At 55.1% G+C, this 17,458-nt stretch overlaps 1 protein-coding gene across 2 annotated transcripts in view; it reads left to right on the top strand.

Annotated features, from left to right (window-relative positions):
* Positions 1–17,458, top strand: part of TNS1 (tensin 1) — a 112,041-nt gene that overhangs the window by 62,376 nt on the left and 32,207 nt on the right. For both annotated transcript variants that reach the window (XM_044913753.1, XM_044913754.1), the window contains exons 16-18: positions 2,477–4,045; positions 15,296–15,492; positions 16,465–16,540. In XM_044913753.1, coding sequence (XP_044769688.1) covers positions 2,477–4,045; positions 15,296–15,492; positions 16,465–16,540 — 1,842 coding nt within the window. The remainder of the gene's footprint in view (positions 1–2,476; positions 4,046–15,295; positions 15,493–16,464; positions 16,541–17,458) is intronic.

The raw sequence follows: 17,458 nt of genomic DNA, 5'->3' as shown, positions 1-17,458 counted from the left end.
TATCGACGTTGTCAGAATCAGTGAAGGGGCCAAAAGGGGCAAGATGTCAGGTGCTGGTAATCAGTGTGAATTCTTCCTCCCTGCCTCCCTCGGGGGATATGCTTTTGTAGCTCTCTTGCTAAAAGCTCTTCTTTTATGAACCCAAGTGAGATGCGGGGGTGCGTCTACTTTCTCCCTGAAGGAGAGAATACTTCTTGGTTTACGCTGATTTGTACCCAGAGGTTCTCATTGCCCCTAAGTGTAAATGGGGAGCCTGTTGGACACTCCACCCTTTGCTTTGCTGTTCCCCCCACTTCCCAGACCACATGAGCATGAACTTGGGAGGTTAGGGGGTGCAGGGGATGGAGGAGCTCCCTGGCCTCACAGCGTGAGCTTCGGAGTGGCGCCAGGGCCCAGGAGTGGGCCTGCCTTCTCTGGGGCCAGCCGCTTTCCAGGCACAGTGGGAAGGAAGGACAGCCCTTCAGCCTCCCACTGACTGGTCTAAGGGGCCCCCCTCATGGGAATCACCCCCAGAAATCTGAGTGGAGGAGAGCTCTTGTCTTCGATGCTTTCCCCCTATGGAAGCCACCATCTGGGGTCTCTTTTTTTGTGTAGCAAGGAGCCCAGTTCTTTGGAAGGACACAGCATGAGGGGCAGCCTCTCTCCTACAGTAGCTTCGACACCTTCAGGGGCAACGACAGGCCATTTGGAAGAGGCAGGCATGCCTGCGCCTGCATCTCAGCAGCCATTGGGGGCCCCAGCACAAGGAACAGATTGCTGGAGATTCAGACCTCTCTCCAATTCAGACCAGCCCCATCCCTGGGAGCCCCTGGCTGCGGCCACACTCTGGCCCAGTATCACTTGGGACCTGCTGCTGGCCAAGGTCCCAAAGCCCCAGGGAAAACTGGGGACAGAGAGATGGTTCTGGAGAGTTAAGTGAATGGGCAGAGCATCCAGCCCCCGGGGGGTGTGTATGGACGATGTGCCTCATTAGGCCTCGCTGTGCTCGCTCCCCGTGACATCATTTGGTCGGCCTGTGGTTTGTGTGTGTGTATGTTGATCAGGATGTTCCTGTTTTGTGGTTGTCTGATCACTTGTTTTTGGCTGTGGGCTTCTGTATGAGTGTTTATTTTTAGAGGCTGCCACTTCTGGCCTGAGGGCTGATCCTTGGACATGGTAGGAGCTTGTATTTTTTGAAATGATTGTGGCTTTGGATTTAAGTATTTATTTTGGGGTTATTGTTGCCTTTTATGTGTTTCATTTATTCTCTCTGTGTGTGTGATATGAGAGACAGTGTGAAATAATAAAAATTGAATGGTTTTTGAAGTTCTGATTTTAAATTAGTTTTGCTTTTAATTTAGTTTTATTTTAATTAAATCTTAAATTAGTTCTGATTTTAAATCTAGCTTTACCAGATACTGTGTATCTGCAGATAAATGGTTTCACTTCTGTGAACCTCACTTTCTCCCATTCTTAAAGTATAATAATACTCCCTGACTCGTAGGATTAGAAATAATGTGTATGTAAAGTGCCTTGCAAGGTGTTTGGTGCCTCGGGGGCCCCTATCTAGTGGACCCCAAGAGTGTACCAGGGTGTTTGATTTGGGTGAATTCTGGGTGTTTGACTTGGGTGATTATTAGTTGGCGTGTGTGTCTCTGGACGTCTTTGTGTCTGGTTTTCCTGTGTGTGAATGGTGGGTGTGTGTGACTCTTGGTGTCTGGCTGGAGTCTGTGCAGTATTTGGGAGGGGGCTTTCTTTTCTTGCCAACTGGGGGCCTGCCTTGGAGTGAAGGGAGGGGAGGGGCTTCTGTGTGTGTGTGTGTGTGTGTCGGGGTTTGAAGCTGGGCTGCTGACTGTACAGGGTGTGAAATCACTGAGTCCCTCTGGGTGGGGAAGTTCTTCGTTCCTGAGTCAGCCCTCTGGCCCTGAGCCATCCAGTGCTCACTCTTTCCTTTCAGAGAAAGTATTGCTCATGGGGTCCTCAGGCAAAATGACACAGGGGACACCCCTCCCTGATGAGAGCATCTCCTTTTGTGTTCTGGATCCCTAAGATGCTTCCCCTGACCCCCTGGTCTCTGGATCCTCTTTCCAGAATTCCACGAGCCCAGCGTTCCAAGGGAAAGCATGTCCCCTCTGACACGGGGACTGCTGGCTTTGCTGAACCCCGTCTTGACCCAGTATTTTCAGGTCCTTGGGAAGCTGGTGAAGTGCCAGGGCCAGCCTTTGGACAGGGCATCTTGCTCCCAGACCCCCCTCCCCGCCCGCTTAGGCTGCACTGCCTGGCCCTGAGAGCTGGGTGTTGGGGCCCAAAAGCCTGGGCTAGGGGTCCTTTTGTCCTCCTCCCCCACACCCCCTGACCTCAGCTCTGTCTTGAGTGGTGCGGGGAGATTTTGAGATCCAGGGAATGGAAGCTCTTCACTCCCTCTGGGAGAGGCGAGGGTGTCCTTGCCTCCCACTGACATCTGCTGTCTGTTGTTTGCCCTCCGGCTCTCTTGCAGAGGTGGTGGGTCACACTCAGGGACCTCTGGACGGGAGCCTGTATGCCAAGGTGAAGAAGAAGGACTCCCTGCACGGCAGCACTGGGGCTGTCAACGCCGTGCGCCCCGCCCTGTCGGCCACCCCCAACCACGTGGAGCACACCCTCTCCGTGAGCAGCGACTCAGGCAACTCCACAGCCTCCACCAAGACAGACAAGACCGACGAGCCTGCCCCCGGGCCCTCCAGTGCCCCTGCTGCCCTGAGTCCCGAGGAGAAGCGCGAGCTGGACCGCCTGCTCAGTGGCTTCGGTGTCGAGAGAGAGAAGTCAGGGCCCATGTACCGCACGCAGCATCTCCGGTCCCGCCCCGTGGGGGGCCCGGCCGTGCCCTCCTCCGGCCGCCATGTCGTCCCAGCCCAGGTTCATGTCAACGGCGGGGCCTTGGCATCTGAGCGGGAGACGGACATCCTGGATGATGAGTTGCCCAACCAGGACGGGCACAGCGTGGGCAGCATGGGCACACTGTCCTCCCTGGATGGGGTCACCAACACCAGTGAGGGAGGCTACCCAGAGGCCCTGTCCTCACTGACCAACGGGCTGGACAAGCCCTACCCCGTGGAACCGATGGTCAATGGCGGGGGCTACCCCTATGAGTCCGCCGGCCGGGTGATGCCTGCCCATGCCGGCCACACGGCCCCCATGCGGTCCTCCTACTCCGCACAGGAGGGTTTAGCCGGCTACCAGCGGGAGGGGCCCCACCCAGCCTGGCAGCAGCCAATGACCGCCTCCCACTATGGCCTTGACCCCAGCGGTATGTTCCGCTCCCAGTCCTTTCCGGAGAGTGAGCCCCAGCTGCCCCCAGCTCCAGCCCGTGGGGGCAGCAGCCGGGAGGCTGTGCAGAGGGGCCTGAATTCCTGGCAGCAACAGCAACCTCGTCCGCCCCCTCGCCAGCAGGAGAGAGCCCACCTGGAGAGTCTCGGGCCCAGCAGGCCCAGCCCCCAGCCGCTGGCCGAGACCCCCACCCCCAGCCTCCCTGAGTTCCCAAGCGCAGCCTCCCAGCAGGAGATCGAGCAGTCCATCGAAGCACTCAACATGCTGATGCTGGATCTGGAGCCGGCCGCAGCTGCCACCCCCCTGCACAAGTCCCAGAGTGTCCCGGGGGCCTGGCCAGGGGCTTCCCCGCTGTCCTCCCAGCCTCTCTCCGGCTCCGCCTGCCAGCCCCATCCACTGACCCAGTCCAGGTCTGGCTACATCCCCAGTGGGCATTCCTTGGGAACCCCTGAGCCGGCCCCGCGGGCCTCCCTGGCCCTGGAGTCCTTCCCTTCTGGCAGGCCTTACTCCCCTTATGATTATCAGCCATGTCCTGCTGGGTCCAGCCAGAGTTTCCGTCCAAAGAGCCCAGCCTCGTCCTCCTCATCTGCCTTCCTTCCAACCACCCATAGCCCTCCAGGGCCTCAGCAGCCCCCAGCCTCTCTCCCTGGCCTCACTGCTCAGCCTCAACTCCCACCAAAGGAGGCAACTTCAGACCCATCCCACACTCCAGAGGAGGAGCCACTGAACCTGGAGGGGCTGGTGGCCCACCGGGTAGCAGGTAAGAGCCTCAGGGACCATCAGTCCTGGGAATCCCCTCCTACTCCCTCCATGCCTTCCCTCTTTGGTCTTGGTTGGTCTTGTTGGGGGGAGGTGCAGGGGCAGCCATCACCCCTTGGCAGGCGCTGCTTTGACCTGGGGAAGAGGCTGTCAGGAGCCCACACGCTAGCCATCCCTCCCTGCGTTCATTGTCTGTTAGGCTCTAAGGCAGGCATGGAGATTCAAAGATCAATGTCTTTCGGTTCCTGCCTTCAAGGAGCTTACAGTATAGTGAAGGGACAGGTGGACAGGAGTGTAAGGTGTGCTCTGACAGGGGTGGGGGCCAAAGCCCCAGAGCTGGAGGGAAAGCAAGGCTTACCACCTAGAGCAATCAGGGAAAGCTTCCTGGAAGTGGTGACTTTGGGGCTGGAGTACAGATTTTCTAGGCAGAGAGAAGATGCTCTCTGCAACTGCCTGCATCCTCAGACTTCAGTTCCTGGGGGAAGGTGTGGAGAAGGCTGGAGGGAGGCTTCTGTAGACCCAGTTTCCCCCTTGGGCCCTCCCAGAGGCATAACAGAGAAGGGAGGGTGTCCTTAAGGCCGGGGCTCTACCTGAGTGCTCAAGCCTGGTGGGTCCCCTCCGGGTAGGTCTCATTTTGGTGGGGAGGCCAAGGTTCCCCTTCTCATTCAGCTGTCCTGTTAGTCCTTGCTTTCAGACCCGCTGTGGATGAGAAGCAGGCACTGAGAAACAAAACTCCATTTCCTATCAGAGAATGGGCTTATGTTTCTGGAGGGAGGATAGGGAACGTGGTGACCAGAGAGCTTATTGGGGAGATCAAGGCAAGAAATGGCAGAGTGTGCAGGGCCATGTTGGGAGGGACAGGAAGGCCTCCCTTCCTTCTTATGGGCCTAAGCCCATGACCATTCCATGGGGGCAGCCACACTCGGTGAGAAATCCTGAGGGTTTGTTTAACTGTGGAGGTGAGGCCAGGCAGGGGTGGACTAGAGACGGGGGCTAGGGGACCTTGTGCCAAGCCCCTCAGCGGACAGGGTGGTGGGAGCTCAGGGAGGAGAAGAGGAGCCTGGGCAGCTGACTCTGCCCTCCACCCCTCTCCCTAAATGTAAGGGAAGCAGAGACACCATAGCAGCTGCAGGGAGAGAGGGAGACCCCTACATGGGGATGGATGGTAGGTTTGGGGAAGCAGCTGAGGGCAGGCTGGCTGGCTATTAGGCTGGGTCCAGGACCGGGGTGTGGGGGCAGGGATGCCCTGCTGTGCTTCAGAGCAGAGCACGGTCCCGAGTTCCACTCTGAGTAACTTCAAATTGGCCATGAGGAAAGTATTTATGCCATGGAAATTGGCCATCAGGGATTCACTTCTCCTGGAGAGCTGGTCTAGGAGCACATCATTGCTTTTAGCTGAGAGTCAAAACACAGGATGAGTAGCTCTATAACTCTAGAGGTGCTCTGAGTAGCTCTATAACACGAGGTGGGGTGGTCCACATGGGGCTGCCATCTTCTTTTTCCCACCTCTGGGCTCCTGAGAGAAGGACCACTGGCTTCTTTGTCAGAGATTTTGTTAAAGGGAGAGAAGTGGGGCTCTCTTAATATTTTACAGAGATGAGGTGGCCTGAGGAATAGTAACACTCTAACCTAATGATGAGCAGATTCTCTGGGGAAGCAGAGTGAATTTCCTCTCCCCTACCAGAAACCCCTCTGTATAGCTCTCCTGGAGCTTGCTCTAAAGGAAGCCATACCTTAATGGCTCCAGAGGGATGTCCATCTTGTAGTGCATCTCCCCTCAGCCTTTTCTCTCTTACCAGCTTCTGAAGTCTTGACTGTCAATATCCATATCCTTAGCTGCCCAGGCTTTGGCTGCCAAGGAGTCATAGGGAGGGAGGGATTTTGGTACAATGTCTCTGTCCCCAACCCTGCTATTGTCTTCTCCACCAACTGTGAGTGACTCAGTCAGGAGAAGGGATGAGATGTATAGAGGGGACAGATATATTTGGTCCCCAGGGCTATAGAGGGGACTCCTTGGTCCATGCCCTGTCATAAAAGTATTTATGTCAGCACAAATTCCTCAGTGGCCATGCAGAGTGTCTGCAGTGCTTGTGTAAGTAAAGGTGCAAAGGCAGGATCATTGTGTACAACAGTCTGGGAGTCAGGGAATAGGCCAGTACCACTTCTTCCTGCTTCTTCTATGTTCTTCTGCAAGAAGCTGGAACATAAGCTTCAGTATGAGTAACCCAGGAAGCTCAGCTCTGAGGGAGAGCCTCTTTGTGGCCATGAACTTGATCTGGTTTCTCCTGGCTTTTCTCCTGCAGTTCTGCCTTTTCTTCTTTGGCTCAATACCTCCTCCATACCTCAGTACTATATCCCTGGCTCATTCCATTTTGATCCAACAACTCCTTATGTCTTATTTCAGCTTAGATCTCAGAGAATATAGGGGTAGTTTTCTTAATTTGATAAAGGGAAGGTACCAGGAATCTGTAGCATACATAACACTTTCTTGTGAAACATTAGAAGCATTCCTGGTACACCAGGGACAAAATAAATATGCCTGTTATCGCCACTGTCACTTGTATTAGATATCTTAGCCAGTGCAGTAAGACAAGAAAAAGAAATAGGAGTCAGAGTTGTTGAGTCCATGTTATCTTATGATCCTGATTCTGTGACTGGACTGATCTCAGATGTCTCTAGAGGTAGAGGTTTCAATGCATGTTGGAGATCAGATGCGCATCTTATCTTTAAGGAGTCTAGAGTTTAGTAAGGGGAGAAAGAACTGGAACTTTAAAATGAAGTCGTTCCTAATGAGTGAGATATGGAGAAACTTCTGTGGGAGTGAAGAAAAAGGAAAGATCAGTGTCAGCTGAAGAGACGGAGGAGTGTGTTGAGTGTGGGTTTTAAATAGAGCCTTGGGAGAGGAATAGGAGTTTGAAAGTGGGTGGGGTCATTGGAGAGACAGGATTCTTAGTGAAGACAGGAAAGCATAAGTGTTTGAAGAATATAGTAGATTGAGAGCATATAGGCAGTGGCCTGGGACCTGCCTCTGGTTGGTCTTAAAATATCAGACTAAGGAGCTTGAATCTTATCTAGTGGCAATGTAGGAAGCCATGGCCATGTTTCAGTTGGGAGTATGCCATGATCAGATCTGTAATTTAGGAAGATGTATCTGGTGGATCTGGGCAGGGAGGAGGCAAAATAGGAGAGATTTTGAATCGGGACATGTAGTTGTTTATTAGGTAGACTGGGTCGGGGGTTGCATTAGGGTGCTGACCATGGATATGAAAAAGAAGAGATGGGTGCCAAGGATACCATGAGAGTAGAACCAGTGCACTTACAAATTGATTGGATGTAGGGGTGAAGGAAGACATCAAAGATGACTGTGAGGCTCCATGAATAGGAACAGAATGCTAGTTCCATTAATAAGCCAGGAGTTAGGAGAAGAGGATTTTGTGGAAGATGAAGACATCTGTGTTCTGTATGTTGAGTTTGAGGTGATGGTGGAGCCTGCAGGCAGTAGCGATGTATGGAAAGCAGCTAAACATCTGGAACTGGAGCTTGAAAGAGTGGAAAGAACTGTAGGTTTTGGAGTCATCCTCACAAAGACGTGGGTTAAAGCTTTGGCCATGAATGAGATATCTGTATCAGAGGGCATGGAGAGAAAAGAACTTAGGATGAAATGGCCATGAGGTGAACGGAGGGGAAGGGGGCTGAGAAGGAATGTTCAGGACAGTGAGAGAAGACAGGGACAGTGGGTCACCACAGAAGTTAAGACAGAAAAGGGTTTCCAGGAGGAGGGGTGGGGGGGTTCACAATGTCACTGGAGAGATCATGAGGAGGAGGACTGGGAAAAATTCACTGGGCTTGCCAATTTGGTGGCCCTGGGAATTTTCAAAGACATACTTTCTGTAGAGTGGTGGTGACGGAAAGCAGACTGCAGGATTGAGGAGTGAGTGCAGGGAGGCAGCGCAGACAGGATATCAACTATTCTTTTGAGTGGTTATATGATAAAAGAGAAGAGGATGGTAGCTAAAGAGTGTAGCAAGATATGGAGAGCCTTTTTTTTTTTTTTTTTTGTAAATATAGGAGCCATGAGAATGTTTTTAGAGGAGGAGGAGCAGAGGTTGAATATGGAGGGAATAAAAAGAAGAAAAAGATGGAAGAGAAAGAAAGAAGTTGCTAGAATAAGACCAGTAAGGAAGGAAGAGGGGCTCTAGGCCTAGGAGCCCAGGTGGATGATTTAAGCTCAGTGAGGAGGTGGGATACCTCCTTGTGAAGTAAGAGTAAAGGATGAATACAGATATAGGGAAATACCTGTATCAAGCTTTGGGACCTCAAATTGAGAACCCAACTTTTACCTTTCATCGTGGAAAGAGGAGATGACATCAAAGCCCATTCAATCATTCATTCGGCATGAATTCCTAGTCTGTGTTAGTCTGGGCTCTGGAAAAATGGCGGTAAACAAAAGAGGTAAAAACTCTTGCCTTCATGGGGGAGATGGACAATAAACAAATAGCAAATACATATATAATATGTCAGATGGGTGATAAGTGCCACAGAGATAAAATAAAGCAGGAGAGTGTCAGTGAGGGATAGAGGGTGGGTGGGTGGTTGCACTTTACATAGGATCAGGGAAGGCTGCCCTGGGCGGTGAGGGAATGTGCAGATGGAACAGCAAGTGCAAAGGCCCTGAGGTCGGGCTGTGCCTGATGTGAGGCTTGTAGTGGGGCACAGAGTCAAGGAGGTGATGGGCCTGGGGGCCAGCTTGCAGGGGGCCTTGTAGGTGCTTCTAAGAACTTTGGCTTTTACTCTGTGTGCTGTGTGCACAGTAGTGACATCATCTGACTTGTTCTAAAAGGATCAGTGTGGCCAGGATGGAAGGGAGAGAGACCAGTGAGGAGACTGCTGCTGTTGATCAGAGTGGGGGCTGTGGAGATGGTGACAAGTGCTTAGATTGTACACAGTTTGGGAGGTGGAGCCATCAAGGCTAGACGTGGGATATGAACAAGAAAAGTCAAGGGCAACTCTAGGGTTCTTGGCCTGAGCAACTAAAGGGTGGAGTCGCTCTTTACTGAGATGGGTAAGCATGTGGGAAGAGCAGACTTGGAGGGAATGTCCGAAGTGTGATTTTGGCCATGATAGATTTGAGAGGCTCTTGAAACCTCCACGGAGAGAGGTTGGAGCTTAGGAACATGGGCATTACGATGCCAGTACATGAGGTTGCCTGTGTACGGTGTCATGTGAAGTGTGGCACGCGTGATGGCACCTGGGAGGGAGCACACGTAGAAAAGAGGTCCCAGAGCTGAGTCCCAGAGCCTCCCACATTTGGCAGTTGGAGGCACGAGGGGGAAGTGGCCAAGAAGCTGATGTGGAGTCGCTCGTGAAGCAGAGAGTAGGGGAAGGAGCAGGGTTTCCCCGTGCGGCCCTTGTGGGGTCAGGGAGTCAGCGAGGGTGGATAAAAGGAGGACATAGCAAGTCCTTATAGTGCATCCAGGTGGGCTCATTATTTAAGGGCTTTTGGGTGGTGCCCAGCAGCTTTGGGCCGGAGTAGAAATGGAAGGGACTCCGGGGAAGAGGGTTGCTAAGGTGGGGGTGAGGGAAGGACGAAGGGCAGGGGGGTGCTAGGATGCTAGGGACTGTGGCCCTTGGACTCAGGCTGGGAGGGTCACAGCTGGGTCCAGGAAGAGGCAGGTGACCACAAGAGGAGAGAGGTCCCAGGATGGGGCCATGCTGACTGTGAGGGCAGGTGAGTTGTGGGGCAACAGGACTGCAATCTCCTGGTCCTGGGCCGTCACCTGCTTGCCCCATGCTGGGGTTAGAAAATCGAGAGATGTGGCGTCCTGTGGGACAGCAAGAGGTCCACCTGCCCACTGGAGAAGCAAGACCCTGGATGCACCCTCTCTTCTTGTCTGACACCCTCCCACCTCCCTCCAAGCGTGTGGCCCGATCCCAGACTCAGAACAACTAATCTTGATTTTCTCTTTGTTTTTGTTTTGTTTCGTCTTGTTTGATGCCTCGTCCCTTGCGTCCTCTGTGTGTCCTGTGTCCATCTGTCCCCTGTGACGTGGGTGTGGTGCCTTCCTTGCCTGGTGTCATCCCCTCCCCCCTGCCTTCCCTTCCTGCTTGCCCCCCTTCCTGCCGGTTCCCCGGGGTGGGGGTGGGCAGCGTACAATGCCAAGCTGCAGGGCATGGGGCACACCAGCTTTCAGCTGCCTCCTCTCCACCGGCTCCGATCTTCCTCCCTCTCTGGTTGGTTCCTCTCCCCACCTTCCCCCTTATAAGTCTCTGGCCCTCACTGTAGCTCTCAGCTTCTCTTCCCGCTTTCTCATGGACCACTTCTTCCAACCTTTGCCCGCTCTCGTCCTTGTTCATTTTTTCCATCCCCCTTTACCTTTTTTCCCTCCCCCTTCTATCTTCTTTCCATCTTTTCCTGTTCTCTTCACCCCCTCCTCCTTTCCTTACTGGCCCTCGCACCCACTTCTCTCTCCTGCTCTCTCTAAACCCTCTGCCCCTCCTTTCTGCATGAGCGAGTGCTCCCACTTCTGCATGGACACAGGCCTGATGCTTTTGGCTTTGGCCTTACTGATAGGAACATGGTCTGGGGTGACTAGATGAACTTTTAGGCTCCCCATGGACACACAGGCCTTTGCAGTGAATGTGCTTGGTGAGGGCGGGGACAGCCCGCTCTCCAGCCACCCTGGCCAGACCACCCTGGCCAGACCGCCCAGGCTGCTGGGCCAGGGTCTCAGCAGGAGCCAGGTTGTGCTTTGCATGGGCCACCAGGCTCATGACAAAGAGTGGTGTCCAACACCTGCTGCCCTGTCCACTCTTGAGTGCGGTACTCTCTGGGGACATGGCACCCCCTCTGACCTCATCCCGAATCTCTCATCCTAGGACCCATGGCCAAGAGTCAGAAGCCCTGGGCATGGTCCTGGCTCTGCCTGTGACCCCCTATGTGACCCTGGGCAAGTCTCTTGATTACTCAGAACTCAATTTCCTAACGTGGAAAAGGGAGATGTCATAGCCCTGCCATGTGTATTTTGCGTGGTGGCTTGACGTGCCCCAATATGGTGGACCCTTCATCATGGGTCCCCTTGCTCTCTTTGAGGATGATGCCCACTAACGTCTGCCCATAGGCTGTCAGCTCTGGGGAGGGTGTTGCCTCATCGTTTTCCCTGCGCCTCTGAGCCTGGAGGCCCAGGTGAAGGTTGTGCTCAGGCTTGCCCCACGCCATGGCCCCGAGCAGTTCGGGAACAGGTGTAGGGGGTAGTGGGGATTGTTGACTCCTCATGGCAGTATCTGGTGTTTGCACAGACCCTCCTCTTCCCAGTCCATGGGAACTGGAGAGATGGCTCTAGCAGAATGCCCCTGTCTACCTCCTCTCCCTCCCTTCACCCTTTCTCGGCCCAGTGGTGGGGAGTGCAGTGTTCATTTGGACCTGGGGGGCTGGGGCAGGTCTGGGGCGGCGGGCCTGTCCCGAGGGGAGCTGGCATGGCTTGCCCTGGGGCTGCTAGTGTGATCTCCGTGTGGCTTTCTGGTGCCCTGGCCTAGCAGGTGGCCTCCCGGAGAACCTGGCTTTCGGAGCCCCAGGCATGCTGTCGGACACCCAACCCCGTCGCCTGGAGCTGAGGAATCCAGGCTTTTGGAAATCGGAAGGCTGGAAAGAAGAGCTGGGTCTGTGGGGGTGGACACGGCCAGTCTGGGGAGGGGGTAGGGGAGGCGTGTGATGAAGCCTGACACCTGGGCATTTATCCAGGGGACTTGGGTGGTGGGCGCCTGTGCTCTGCCCAAGTGGGTGCATTGATGTATGCTGGGGCTGCAACCCCCAGAAGTGCGGTGTGTGTGTGTGTGTGTGTGCGTGTGCGTGTGTGTGTGTGTGTGTTAGGTGAAGGGGTTTCATTGCCTCAGGTCCAGTGCACTTCAGGGGAGCCTTGGAACCAGCTGTTCCCTCAAACACAGCACCATCCTGGGGAATGCAGTGAGGACCCGCAGGAAATGGGGCTGTTTGGCACCCTGCTCTTCAGATCTCGCGGTCTGTGTACAGGCCCTGGGCTGGGGTGACTGCCGTCCTCCAGGCGGTGGGGAAGGCCCAGTGCCTAAGTGTGTGAGCGGCCTTCAGAGGACACAAAGTGCTTCTGAATGTTATTATCCAAAAGGCCACTTCCTTGCCATGAGGGCGTCCCCCTCCTCATGCTCCTGGGGCTAGAAGGAAGACATTCCAGAGGCCCTCAACCCCACTCTTTCCACCTTTCTTCACGAGCTTCCTCCAGCCCCGTGGTCTCCTGCTGGGGTAGAGGTTCTGAGGGCGACCCGGACCCACCGCCATTCCTGAGGATGAAGGCTCTGTGTGTGTGTGTGTGTGTGTGCATGTGTCCATGTATGCGTGTGTGTGTGCATGCATGCGTGCAGGGAGTGGACCACATGGACACAGGGGCCTCGACAGAGACAGGGAAACGGGCCAAGAGACCGAGAAAGTCCTGGGGTTGAGGGTGGTGGTGGTGGGGAGATGGGTGGCCGGGAGTAAGCCTATTTTTACGATCGGTCAGTCTCTGGGACATGAGGGAGGGGTGTTCTCTCTCTCTGACACTGGCTGTTAGCTTGTGTCCAGCCATCCCAGCTTGGCCGAGGAACAATAGGGCTCTCTTCCCTGCCCACCCCCGCCCCGGCCATGCCCTGTCTCCCCTCCCGTAGAGAAGGACAAGGGAGATGGGACATGGCTCTCCAGCACTCTGGGGCATATCTGGGCCTGCCAAAGGGGACAACAGTGATATACTGTGTTCAAAGAATGTGAGAGGCTCTGACTGGCCACTGGTGCCATGGGGCCCACTGCGGGGGGAGAGGCTGTCTCCATGGGAGTGGAATGTGGGGTCTTCCCCCTTCTGCTGAGTCTAGCTCTTTGGGGGTCATCCTGTCCGTCCCCCTGCCTCAGGACTTGAGGAGGTGTGATCATTCTCAGATGGCTGACTGGGCTAGGATCTTGCATCCTCTGCCGTGGGAAGCCCCTCTTGAGCGGTCCGGCCCCTTCTCTGGGCGGCTACAACCGTCTGCAGCACCTGAACATGGAGGATGCTTCTGGGCACTCCAGGGAGCATTTTCTCTGTCCCTCTGGGAGATTTAGGGCCTTGAATTGAAACAGACCCACTTTTCAAGGGCAGACATCAGATCCCCAACCAGGGAAACTGGCCACCCCTGGCAAAGGCATAGGGCTCTGCCAGAAAGAGGCTGCGGGGCTGGGTGAGCCAGAACTGAAACCAGCCCTAATGCATTTCTTTTAACCTTGGAGCTGAACTTAGTTCCAAACCCCAAGAGCCTTTCCCAAATGGGCCTCCTTTGTCACAATTATTATTAGAAAATCAATGGCTATGTCTGTTTCTTTCTAATGTTTTTGCCAGGAATGAAATGTGCGGCAGCTCTGAACCAGGCTGTCCAGGAGGCCTGGGGAGGAAGGGGCTCGGTGGAGGTGGGAGAAGCGGGGCGAAGGCAGGAAGCCCCTTGCAGGCGTGGCGTGGTGCTTGGGGGCTGCCACCTCTCTGACGGCTGGGAGCCTGGGGTGGCCGCACCCTGGGGTCCTGGGCACTGCTCAGCCCTGGGAGAGCCTGCCTGCGTCTTTAGTCTGGGTTGATGGTTGTAACAGACCCTTGTTAGGACTATGTGACCCCCATTTTTCTATTTGGAAAATAAGGGCACTTTAAGAGGAGGGCTTATTTGCTTTAAGTCAAGCAGTCTGTGAGTCTGGTTCATTGACCCCATCCGGGGTTCTTTTCTCTTGGTTGAGATAGCAGGCAGGCTGCCTCTGAGTCAGAGAGAGCCCTAAGTGGAGGCTCGAAACCGCACCCCACCTGGGTCCCTCTGCCTCTGTAAAAGCTACACTAGTCCTGCTGCTGTCCGGATGGGGTCGCCGGTCACGCGATCGGTTGAGTGCGTGTCGGAGTGCCTGTGTGTGTGTGTGTGAGTGTGAGAGAGTGTGTGTCCGTCCCTAGTTTGTCATCGGCAGCCTGCTGTTCATGACAAGTTAGGAAAGCTTCCCAGCGTGTGATTTTCCCAGCAGCCTTAGTGGCTGTACCAGGCCGGAGCGGGGGTGGGGGTGGGGCACGCGGACCTCCCCGTGGAGGGCAGATGATTCAGTCTGCAGGAGGGCTGCACCAGCACATCCCGAGGGGACCAGTGGTGTGCGCACGTGCATGCGTCTCTGGGTGCAGTGTGCCATGGGACCGTGTTCCCAGATGTGTCGGCACGAGGCTGGCACGGCTGGGGGCCCCCGTGCCCTGTGGTATGTCCCAGCACTTCCCCTCACTTAACCTGCCCTTCCTGGGGTATGGTGAAGGCAGAGCTGAAAATGTCCTCGCACAAGATTAATGAAGACAAGAAGCCTGTCCTCAGGCTGGGTCTTGGCCTCTGCGACGTGGGGAGTAAGTTTTCTAGGATTCTGGAGCCAGCTCAGTGAGGCAATGGGTTCCGTGCCTCAGCCCAGCTGTGGGAAAACAGAGTGGGAGGGAAGGAGGGCGAGGCTAACAACATGCTTCGGCCTGTGGAATGGAAGGGGATACAGAAAACTAGATGGAGCCCATGACCTCAGGCCCTTTGCCTGCTGATCTGCGGGGGGGGGGGGGGGGGGGGGTGGGAAGCTGGACCATCTTTGGGGTGAGACAAGGGGTGGGCAGATGAAGGGCCAGCATAAGGGCAGTTGGTAAGCGTTTTCAGAGGTGCCCGGGATGGAGGTTGGGGAACCCCAGAGAAGGCCAGCAATATTCTAGGGGCCAGCTGGGGCTGGGGACTTCATGACAAGACTTAGTCATTTCTTTGTTCCTTCTCGGGAGCACCATTTGCAAGATGATGCATTATGTGCTCTTTCCAAAGTTCTTCCCCACGGGCCTGATGTTGCTTTTTGGTTGATGCGGTCACCTTGGAGACTGTCTCTCGTCTTTCCACCTTCCCTTCTTTGCCTGGAAGCTCTGGCCCTCTTGTCTGCAGGGTTTGAAAGGAGTTGACATCTGTTTCTCGTATCAGCCCTTTGTGCTTTGGGCCCCAGCCCTGTGCAGGGTAGAGATTCCTGGTGAAGGCCAGCCCCACCTCACAGCAGATCCCCCACCCTGCAGAGAAAGCCTGCGGCGTGGGCAGAGGGAGGCAGTGGGGGAGTCTGGAGGGGAGACAGGCCCAGCTCCAGCGTGGCCCCTGGCTAAGATGCACCGCCTTCTCTGGGGAACTGGGCCTGATCGATCCTTTCTCGCCTAAAATGCTCACTGCCCTCTGTGCCCTGAATTCCTCCCAGGGGTGCAGGCTCGGGAGAAGCAGCCTGCAGAGCCCCCAGCCCCTCTCCGGAGGCGGGCAGCCAGCGATGGACAGTATGAGAACCAGTCTCCAGAACCCGCATCCCCCCGTAGCCCTGGGGTTCGTTCCCCTGTCCAGTGCGTCTCCCCCGAGCTGGCTCTCACCATCGCCCTCAATCCTGGAGGGCGGCCCAAAGAGGTGAGTCCTTGGACTGCATCCTGTGGCCAGAGAGAGTAGTGGAGCCCCCCGAACTATCTGGGAGTCAGATCGCCACCTGCGTGGCCCTGCCCTATCAGGAAACTCAGTCCTCATCCTCTGTCTCTTCTCTGGCACATGGAATCTGGCATTTCCCTCCCTAAATAGCTTTTATGCCCCCACCTCTTAGATTAACACTGAGATTGAAGTTCCCTCCTTAATTCTTAAAGAGCCCCGCTTAGTGGGGTGGTAAGGGTCCTGGGTATGACACAGATGACCACAGTCTCTAAACTCCAAGCCAGATCATATAGACTGACAAGAATGGTTTTGAATTCTTTCTAGGTATAGGGTTTTCTTGGCAGATCTAACTTCAATGCCAAAATGTTTGCATTTCTGAGACCTGTCCGTAGTTGGGAGGCAGTAGATCTTAGACTTCGATGAGTATAAACAAACACTAGGGAGTTTGTTATAAACGTAGATTCCCAAGTCCGCCTCCAGAGATCCCAGCATATTAGATCTGGGATAGGGCCCGGGAATATGCATTTTAAACGTCCATCCTGGAAGATTCTGATATGAGTGACCCATGTCCAATAAAATGCAGGCTAGCGAGTTATTCTAGATATAAATGGCTTTTGGACATCTTTTCTCTCCTGCCTTCTGGCAGGACCCAAGTTCCCCATTGCCAGCCCCTTCTCTTTGGCCCTGTTGGGGAATAATTCCAAGGCAAGTGCTCCTGATTTCCACCCGTGCTGGACAGTGGCTTTGCAAATAGCCGCTTTTCATTCGCTCAGTGACAAAGGAGTGGGTGGGGCTGTGAATGGCCAGGATCTCCCTTTGACCTTTGTGTTTCCCCCAAGAGGGGTGGGGGGGCGGGGCTGGCAAGGGGACGTGTGGGCTGGTTACCTGGGAAACCCCTGCTCTTCAGGGTCACGGCCACCAGTGGGCAGCCCCCCACCTCCTCTTCTTCTCCTGCAGCCCCATCTGCACAGCTACAAGGAGGCCTTTGAGGAGATGGAGGGAACCTCCCCGACCAGCCCACCGCCCAGTGGGGGTAAGAGCTCCTCACTAAGCCTGTCTTCCCTGGGTGCCCGCAAGCTGTGCTCTCAGCCCCGGCCTGAGTAAGCACCCCGGGTTTGGGGGGAGGTCCTGGCAGAGTTGGGCAGGGCCAGGATCTGTCGCTCCTGGTCCAGATGGCTCATTTCACTTCACCATCCCTGCCCTACTCCCCTTCCTTCTGTTGTCCACATGCACACATGTGGGGGTGCAGCAGCTACGGGCTTGGGATCCTACCGACCTTCTGTGGGGCCCCTGGACCCCCAAAGTCTGGAATCTTCCTAATCGTTGAGAGGTTTTGCATCTTGTGTGCAAAACACCACCCCCGCCCCCATCCTAAAGTGACTCTTTGTGACCTGCTGGTGTATCTCTGAGATACCCCTTGGCCTTCTTGCTCCAGACCCCCATTTCTGTCTACATCCGGACACCTCTTCCATTTCAGGCAACCTATTTAGTTTCCATCAGGGAAAGAAAGGCCCAGAACACTCAGCCTGTCAGAGTCCCCAGCTCATCCGTCCTTGGTCTCCAGGCAGGAACATTTAGTCTCTAGCCCCTGAGGCACTCACTGGAGAGGCAAAGCCTGGAAGGGCAGAGGCATTTCCACACAAAGAGAAGACCTGGATGAGTGCAGGGCTGGGGTAGTGTACCTTTTTTTGGCAGAACAGACAGGGGGAGCTGGAAAAGGGCAGCTGTGGGACAGCAGTGATGGAACAGGACTGAGAAGGACTCAGGGTCCCGGTGGCAGGCCCCGGGGCAGCAGAGGAGGGAGAGCCCAGGGAGGGGAGGAGAGTGAGGACTGGAGACCAGAACTGGCGGTATGAGGGAAGAATGTGGCCCCAGAGCCCCGCCCTGTGCAGCGGAACGTGTGTGGGCTGCTGCCTGGGGCATGTGGGGGTCCAAAGCTGGGAGTGGAAAC

Source organism: Neomonachus schauinslandi, chromosome 3 (assembly GCF_002201575.2).
Source record: "Neomonachus schauinslandi chromosome 3, ASM220157v2, whole genome shotgun sequence".
In the NCBI taxonomy this organism is placed as follows: Eukaryota; Metazoa; Chordata; class Mammalia; order Carnivora; family Phocidae; genus Neomonachus; species Neomonachus schauinslandi.
This window is presented reverse-complemented; position numbering and strand designations above follow the sequence as displayed.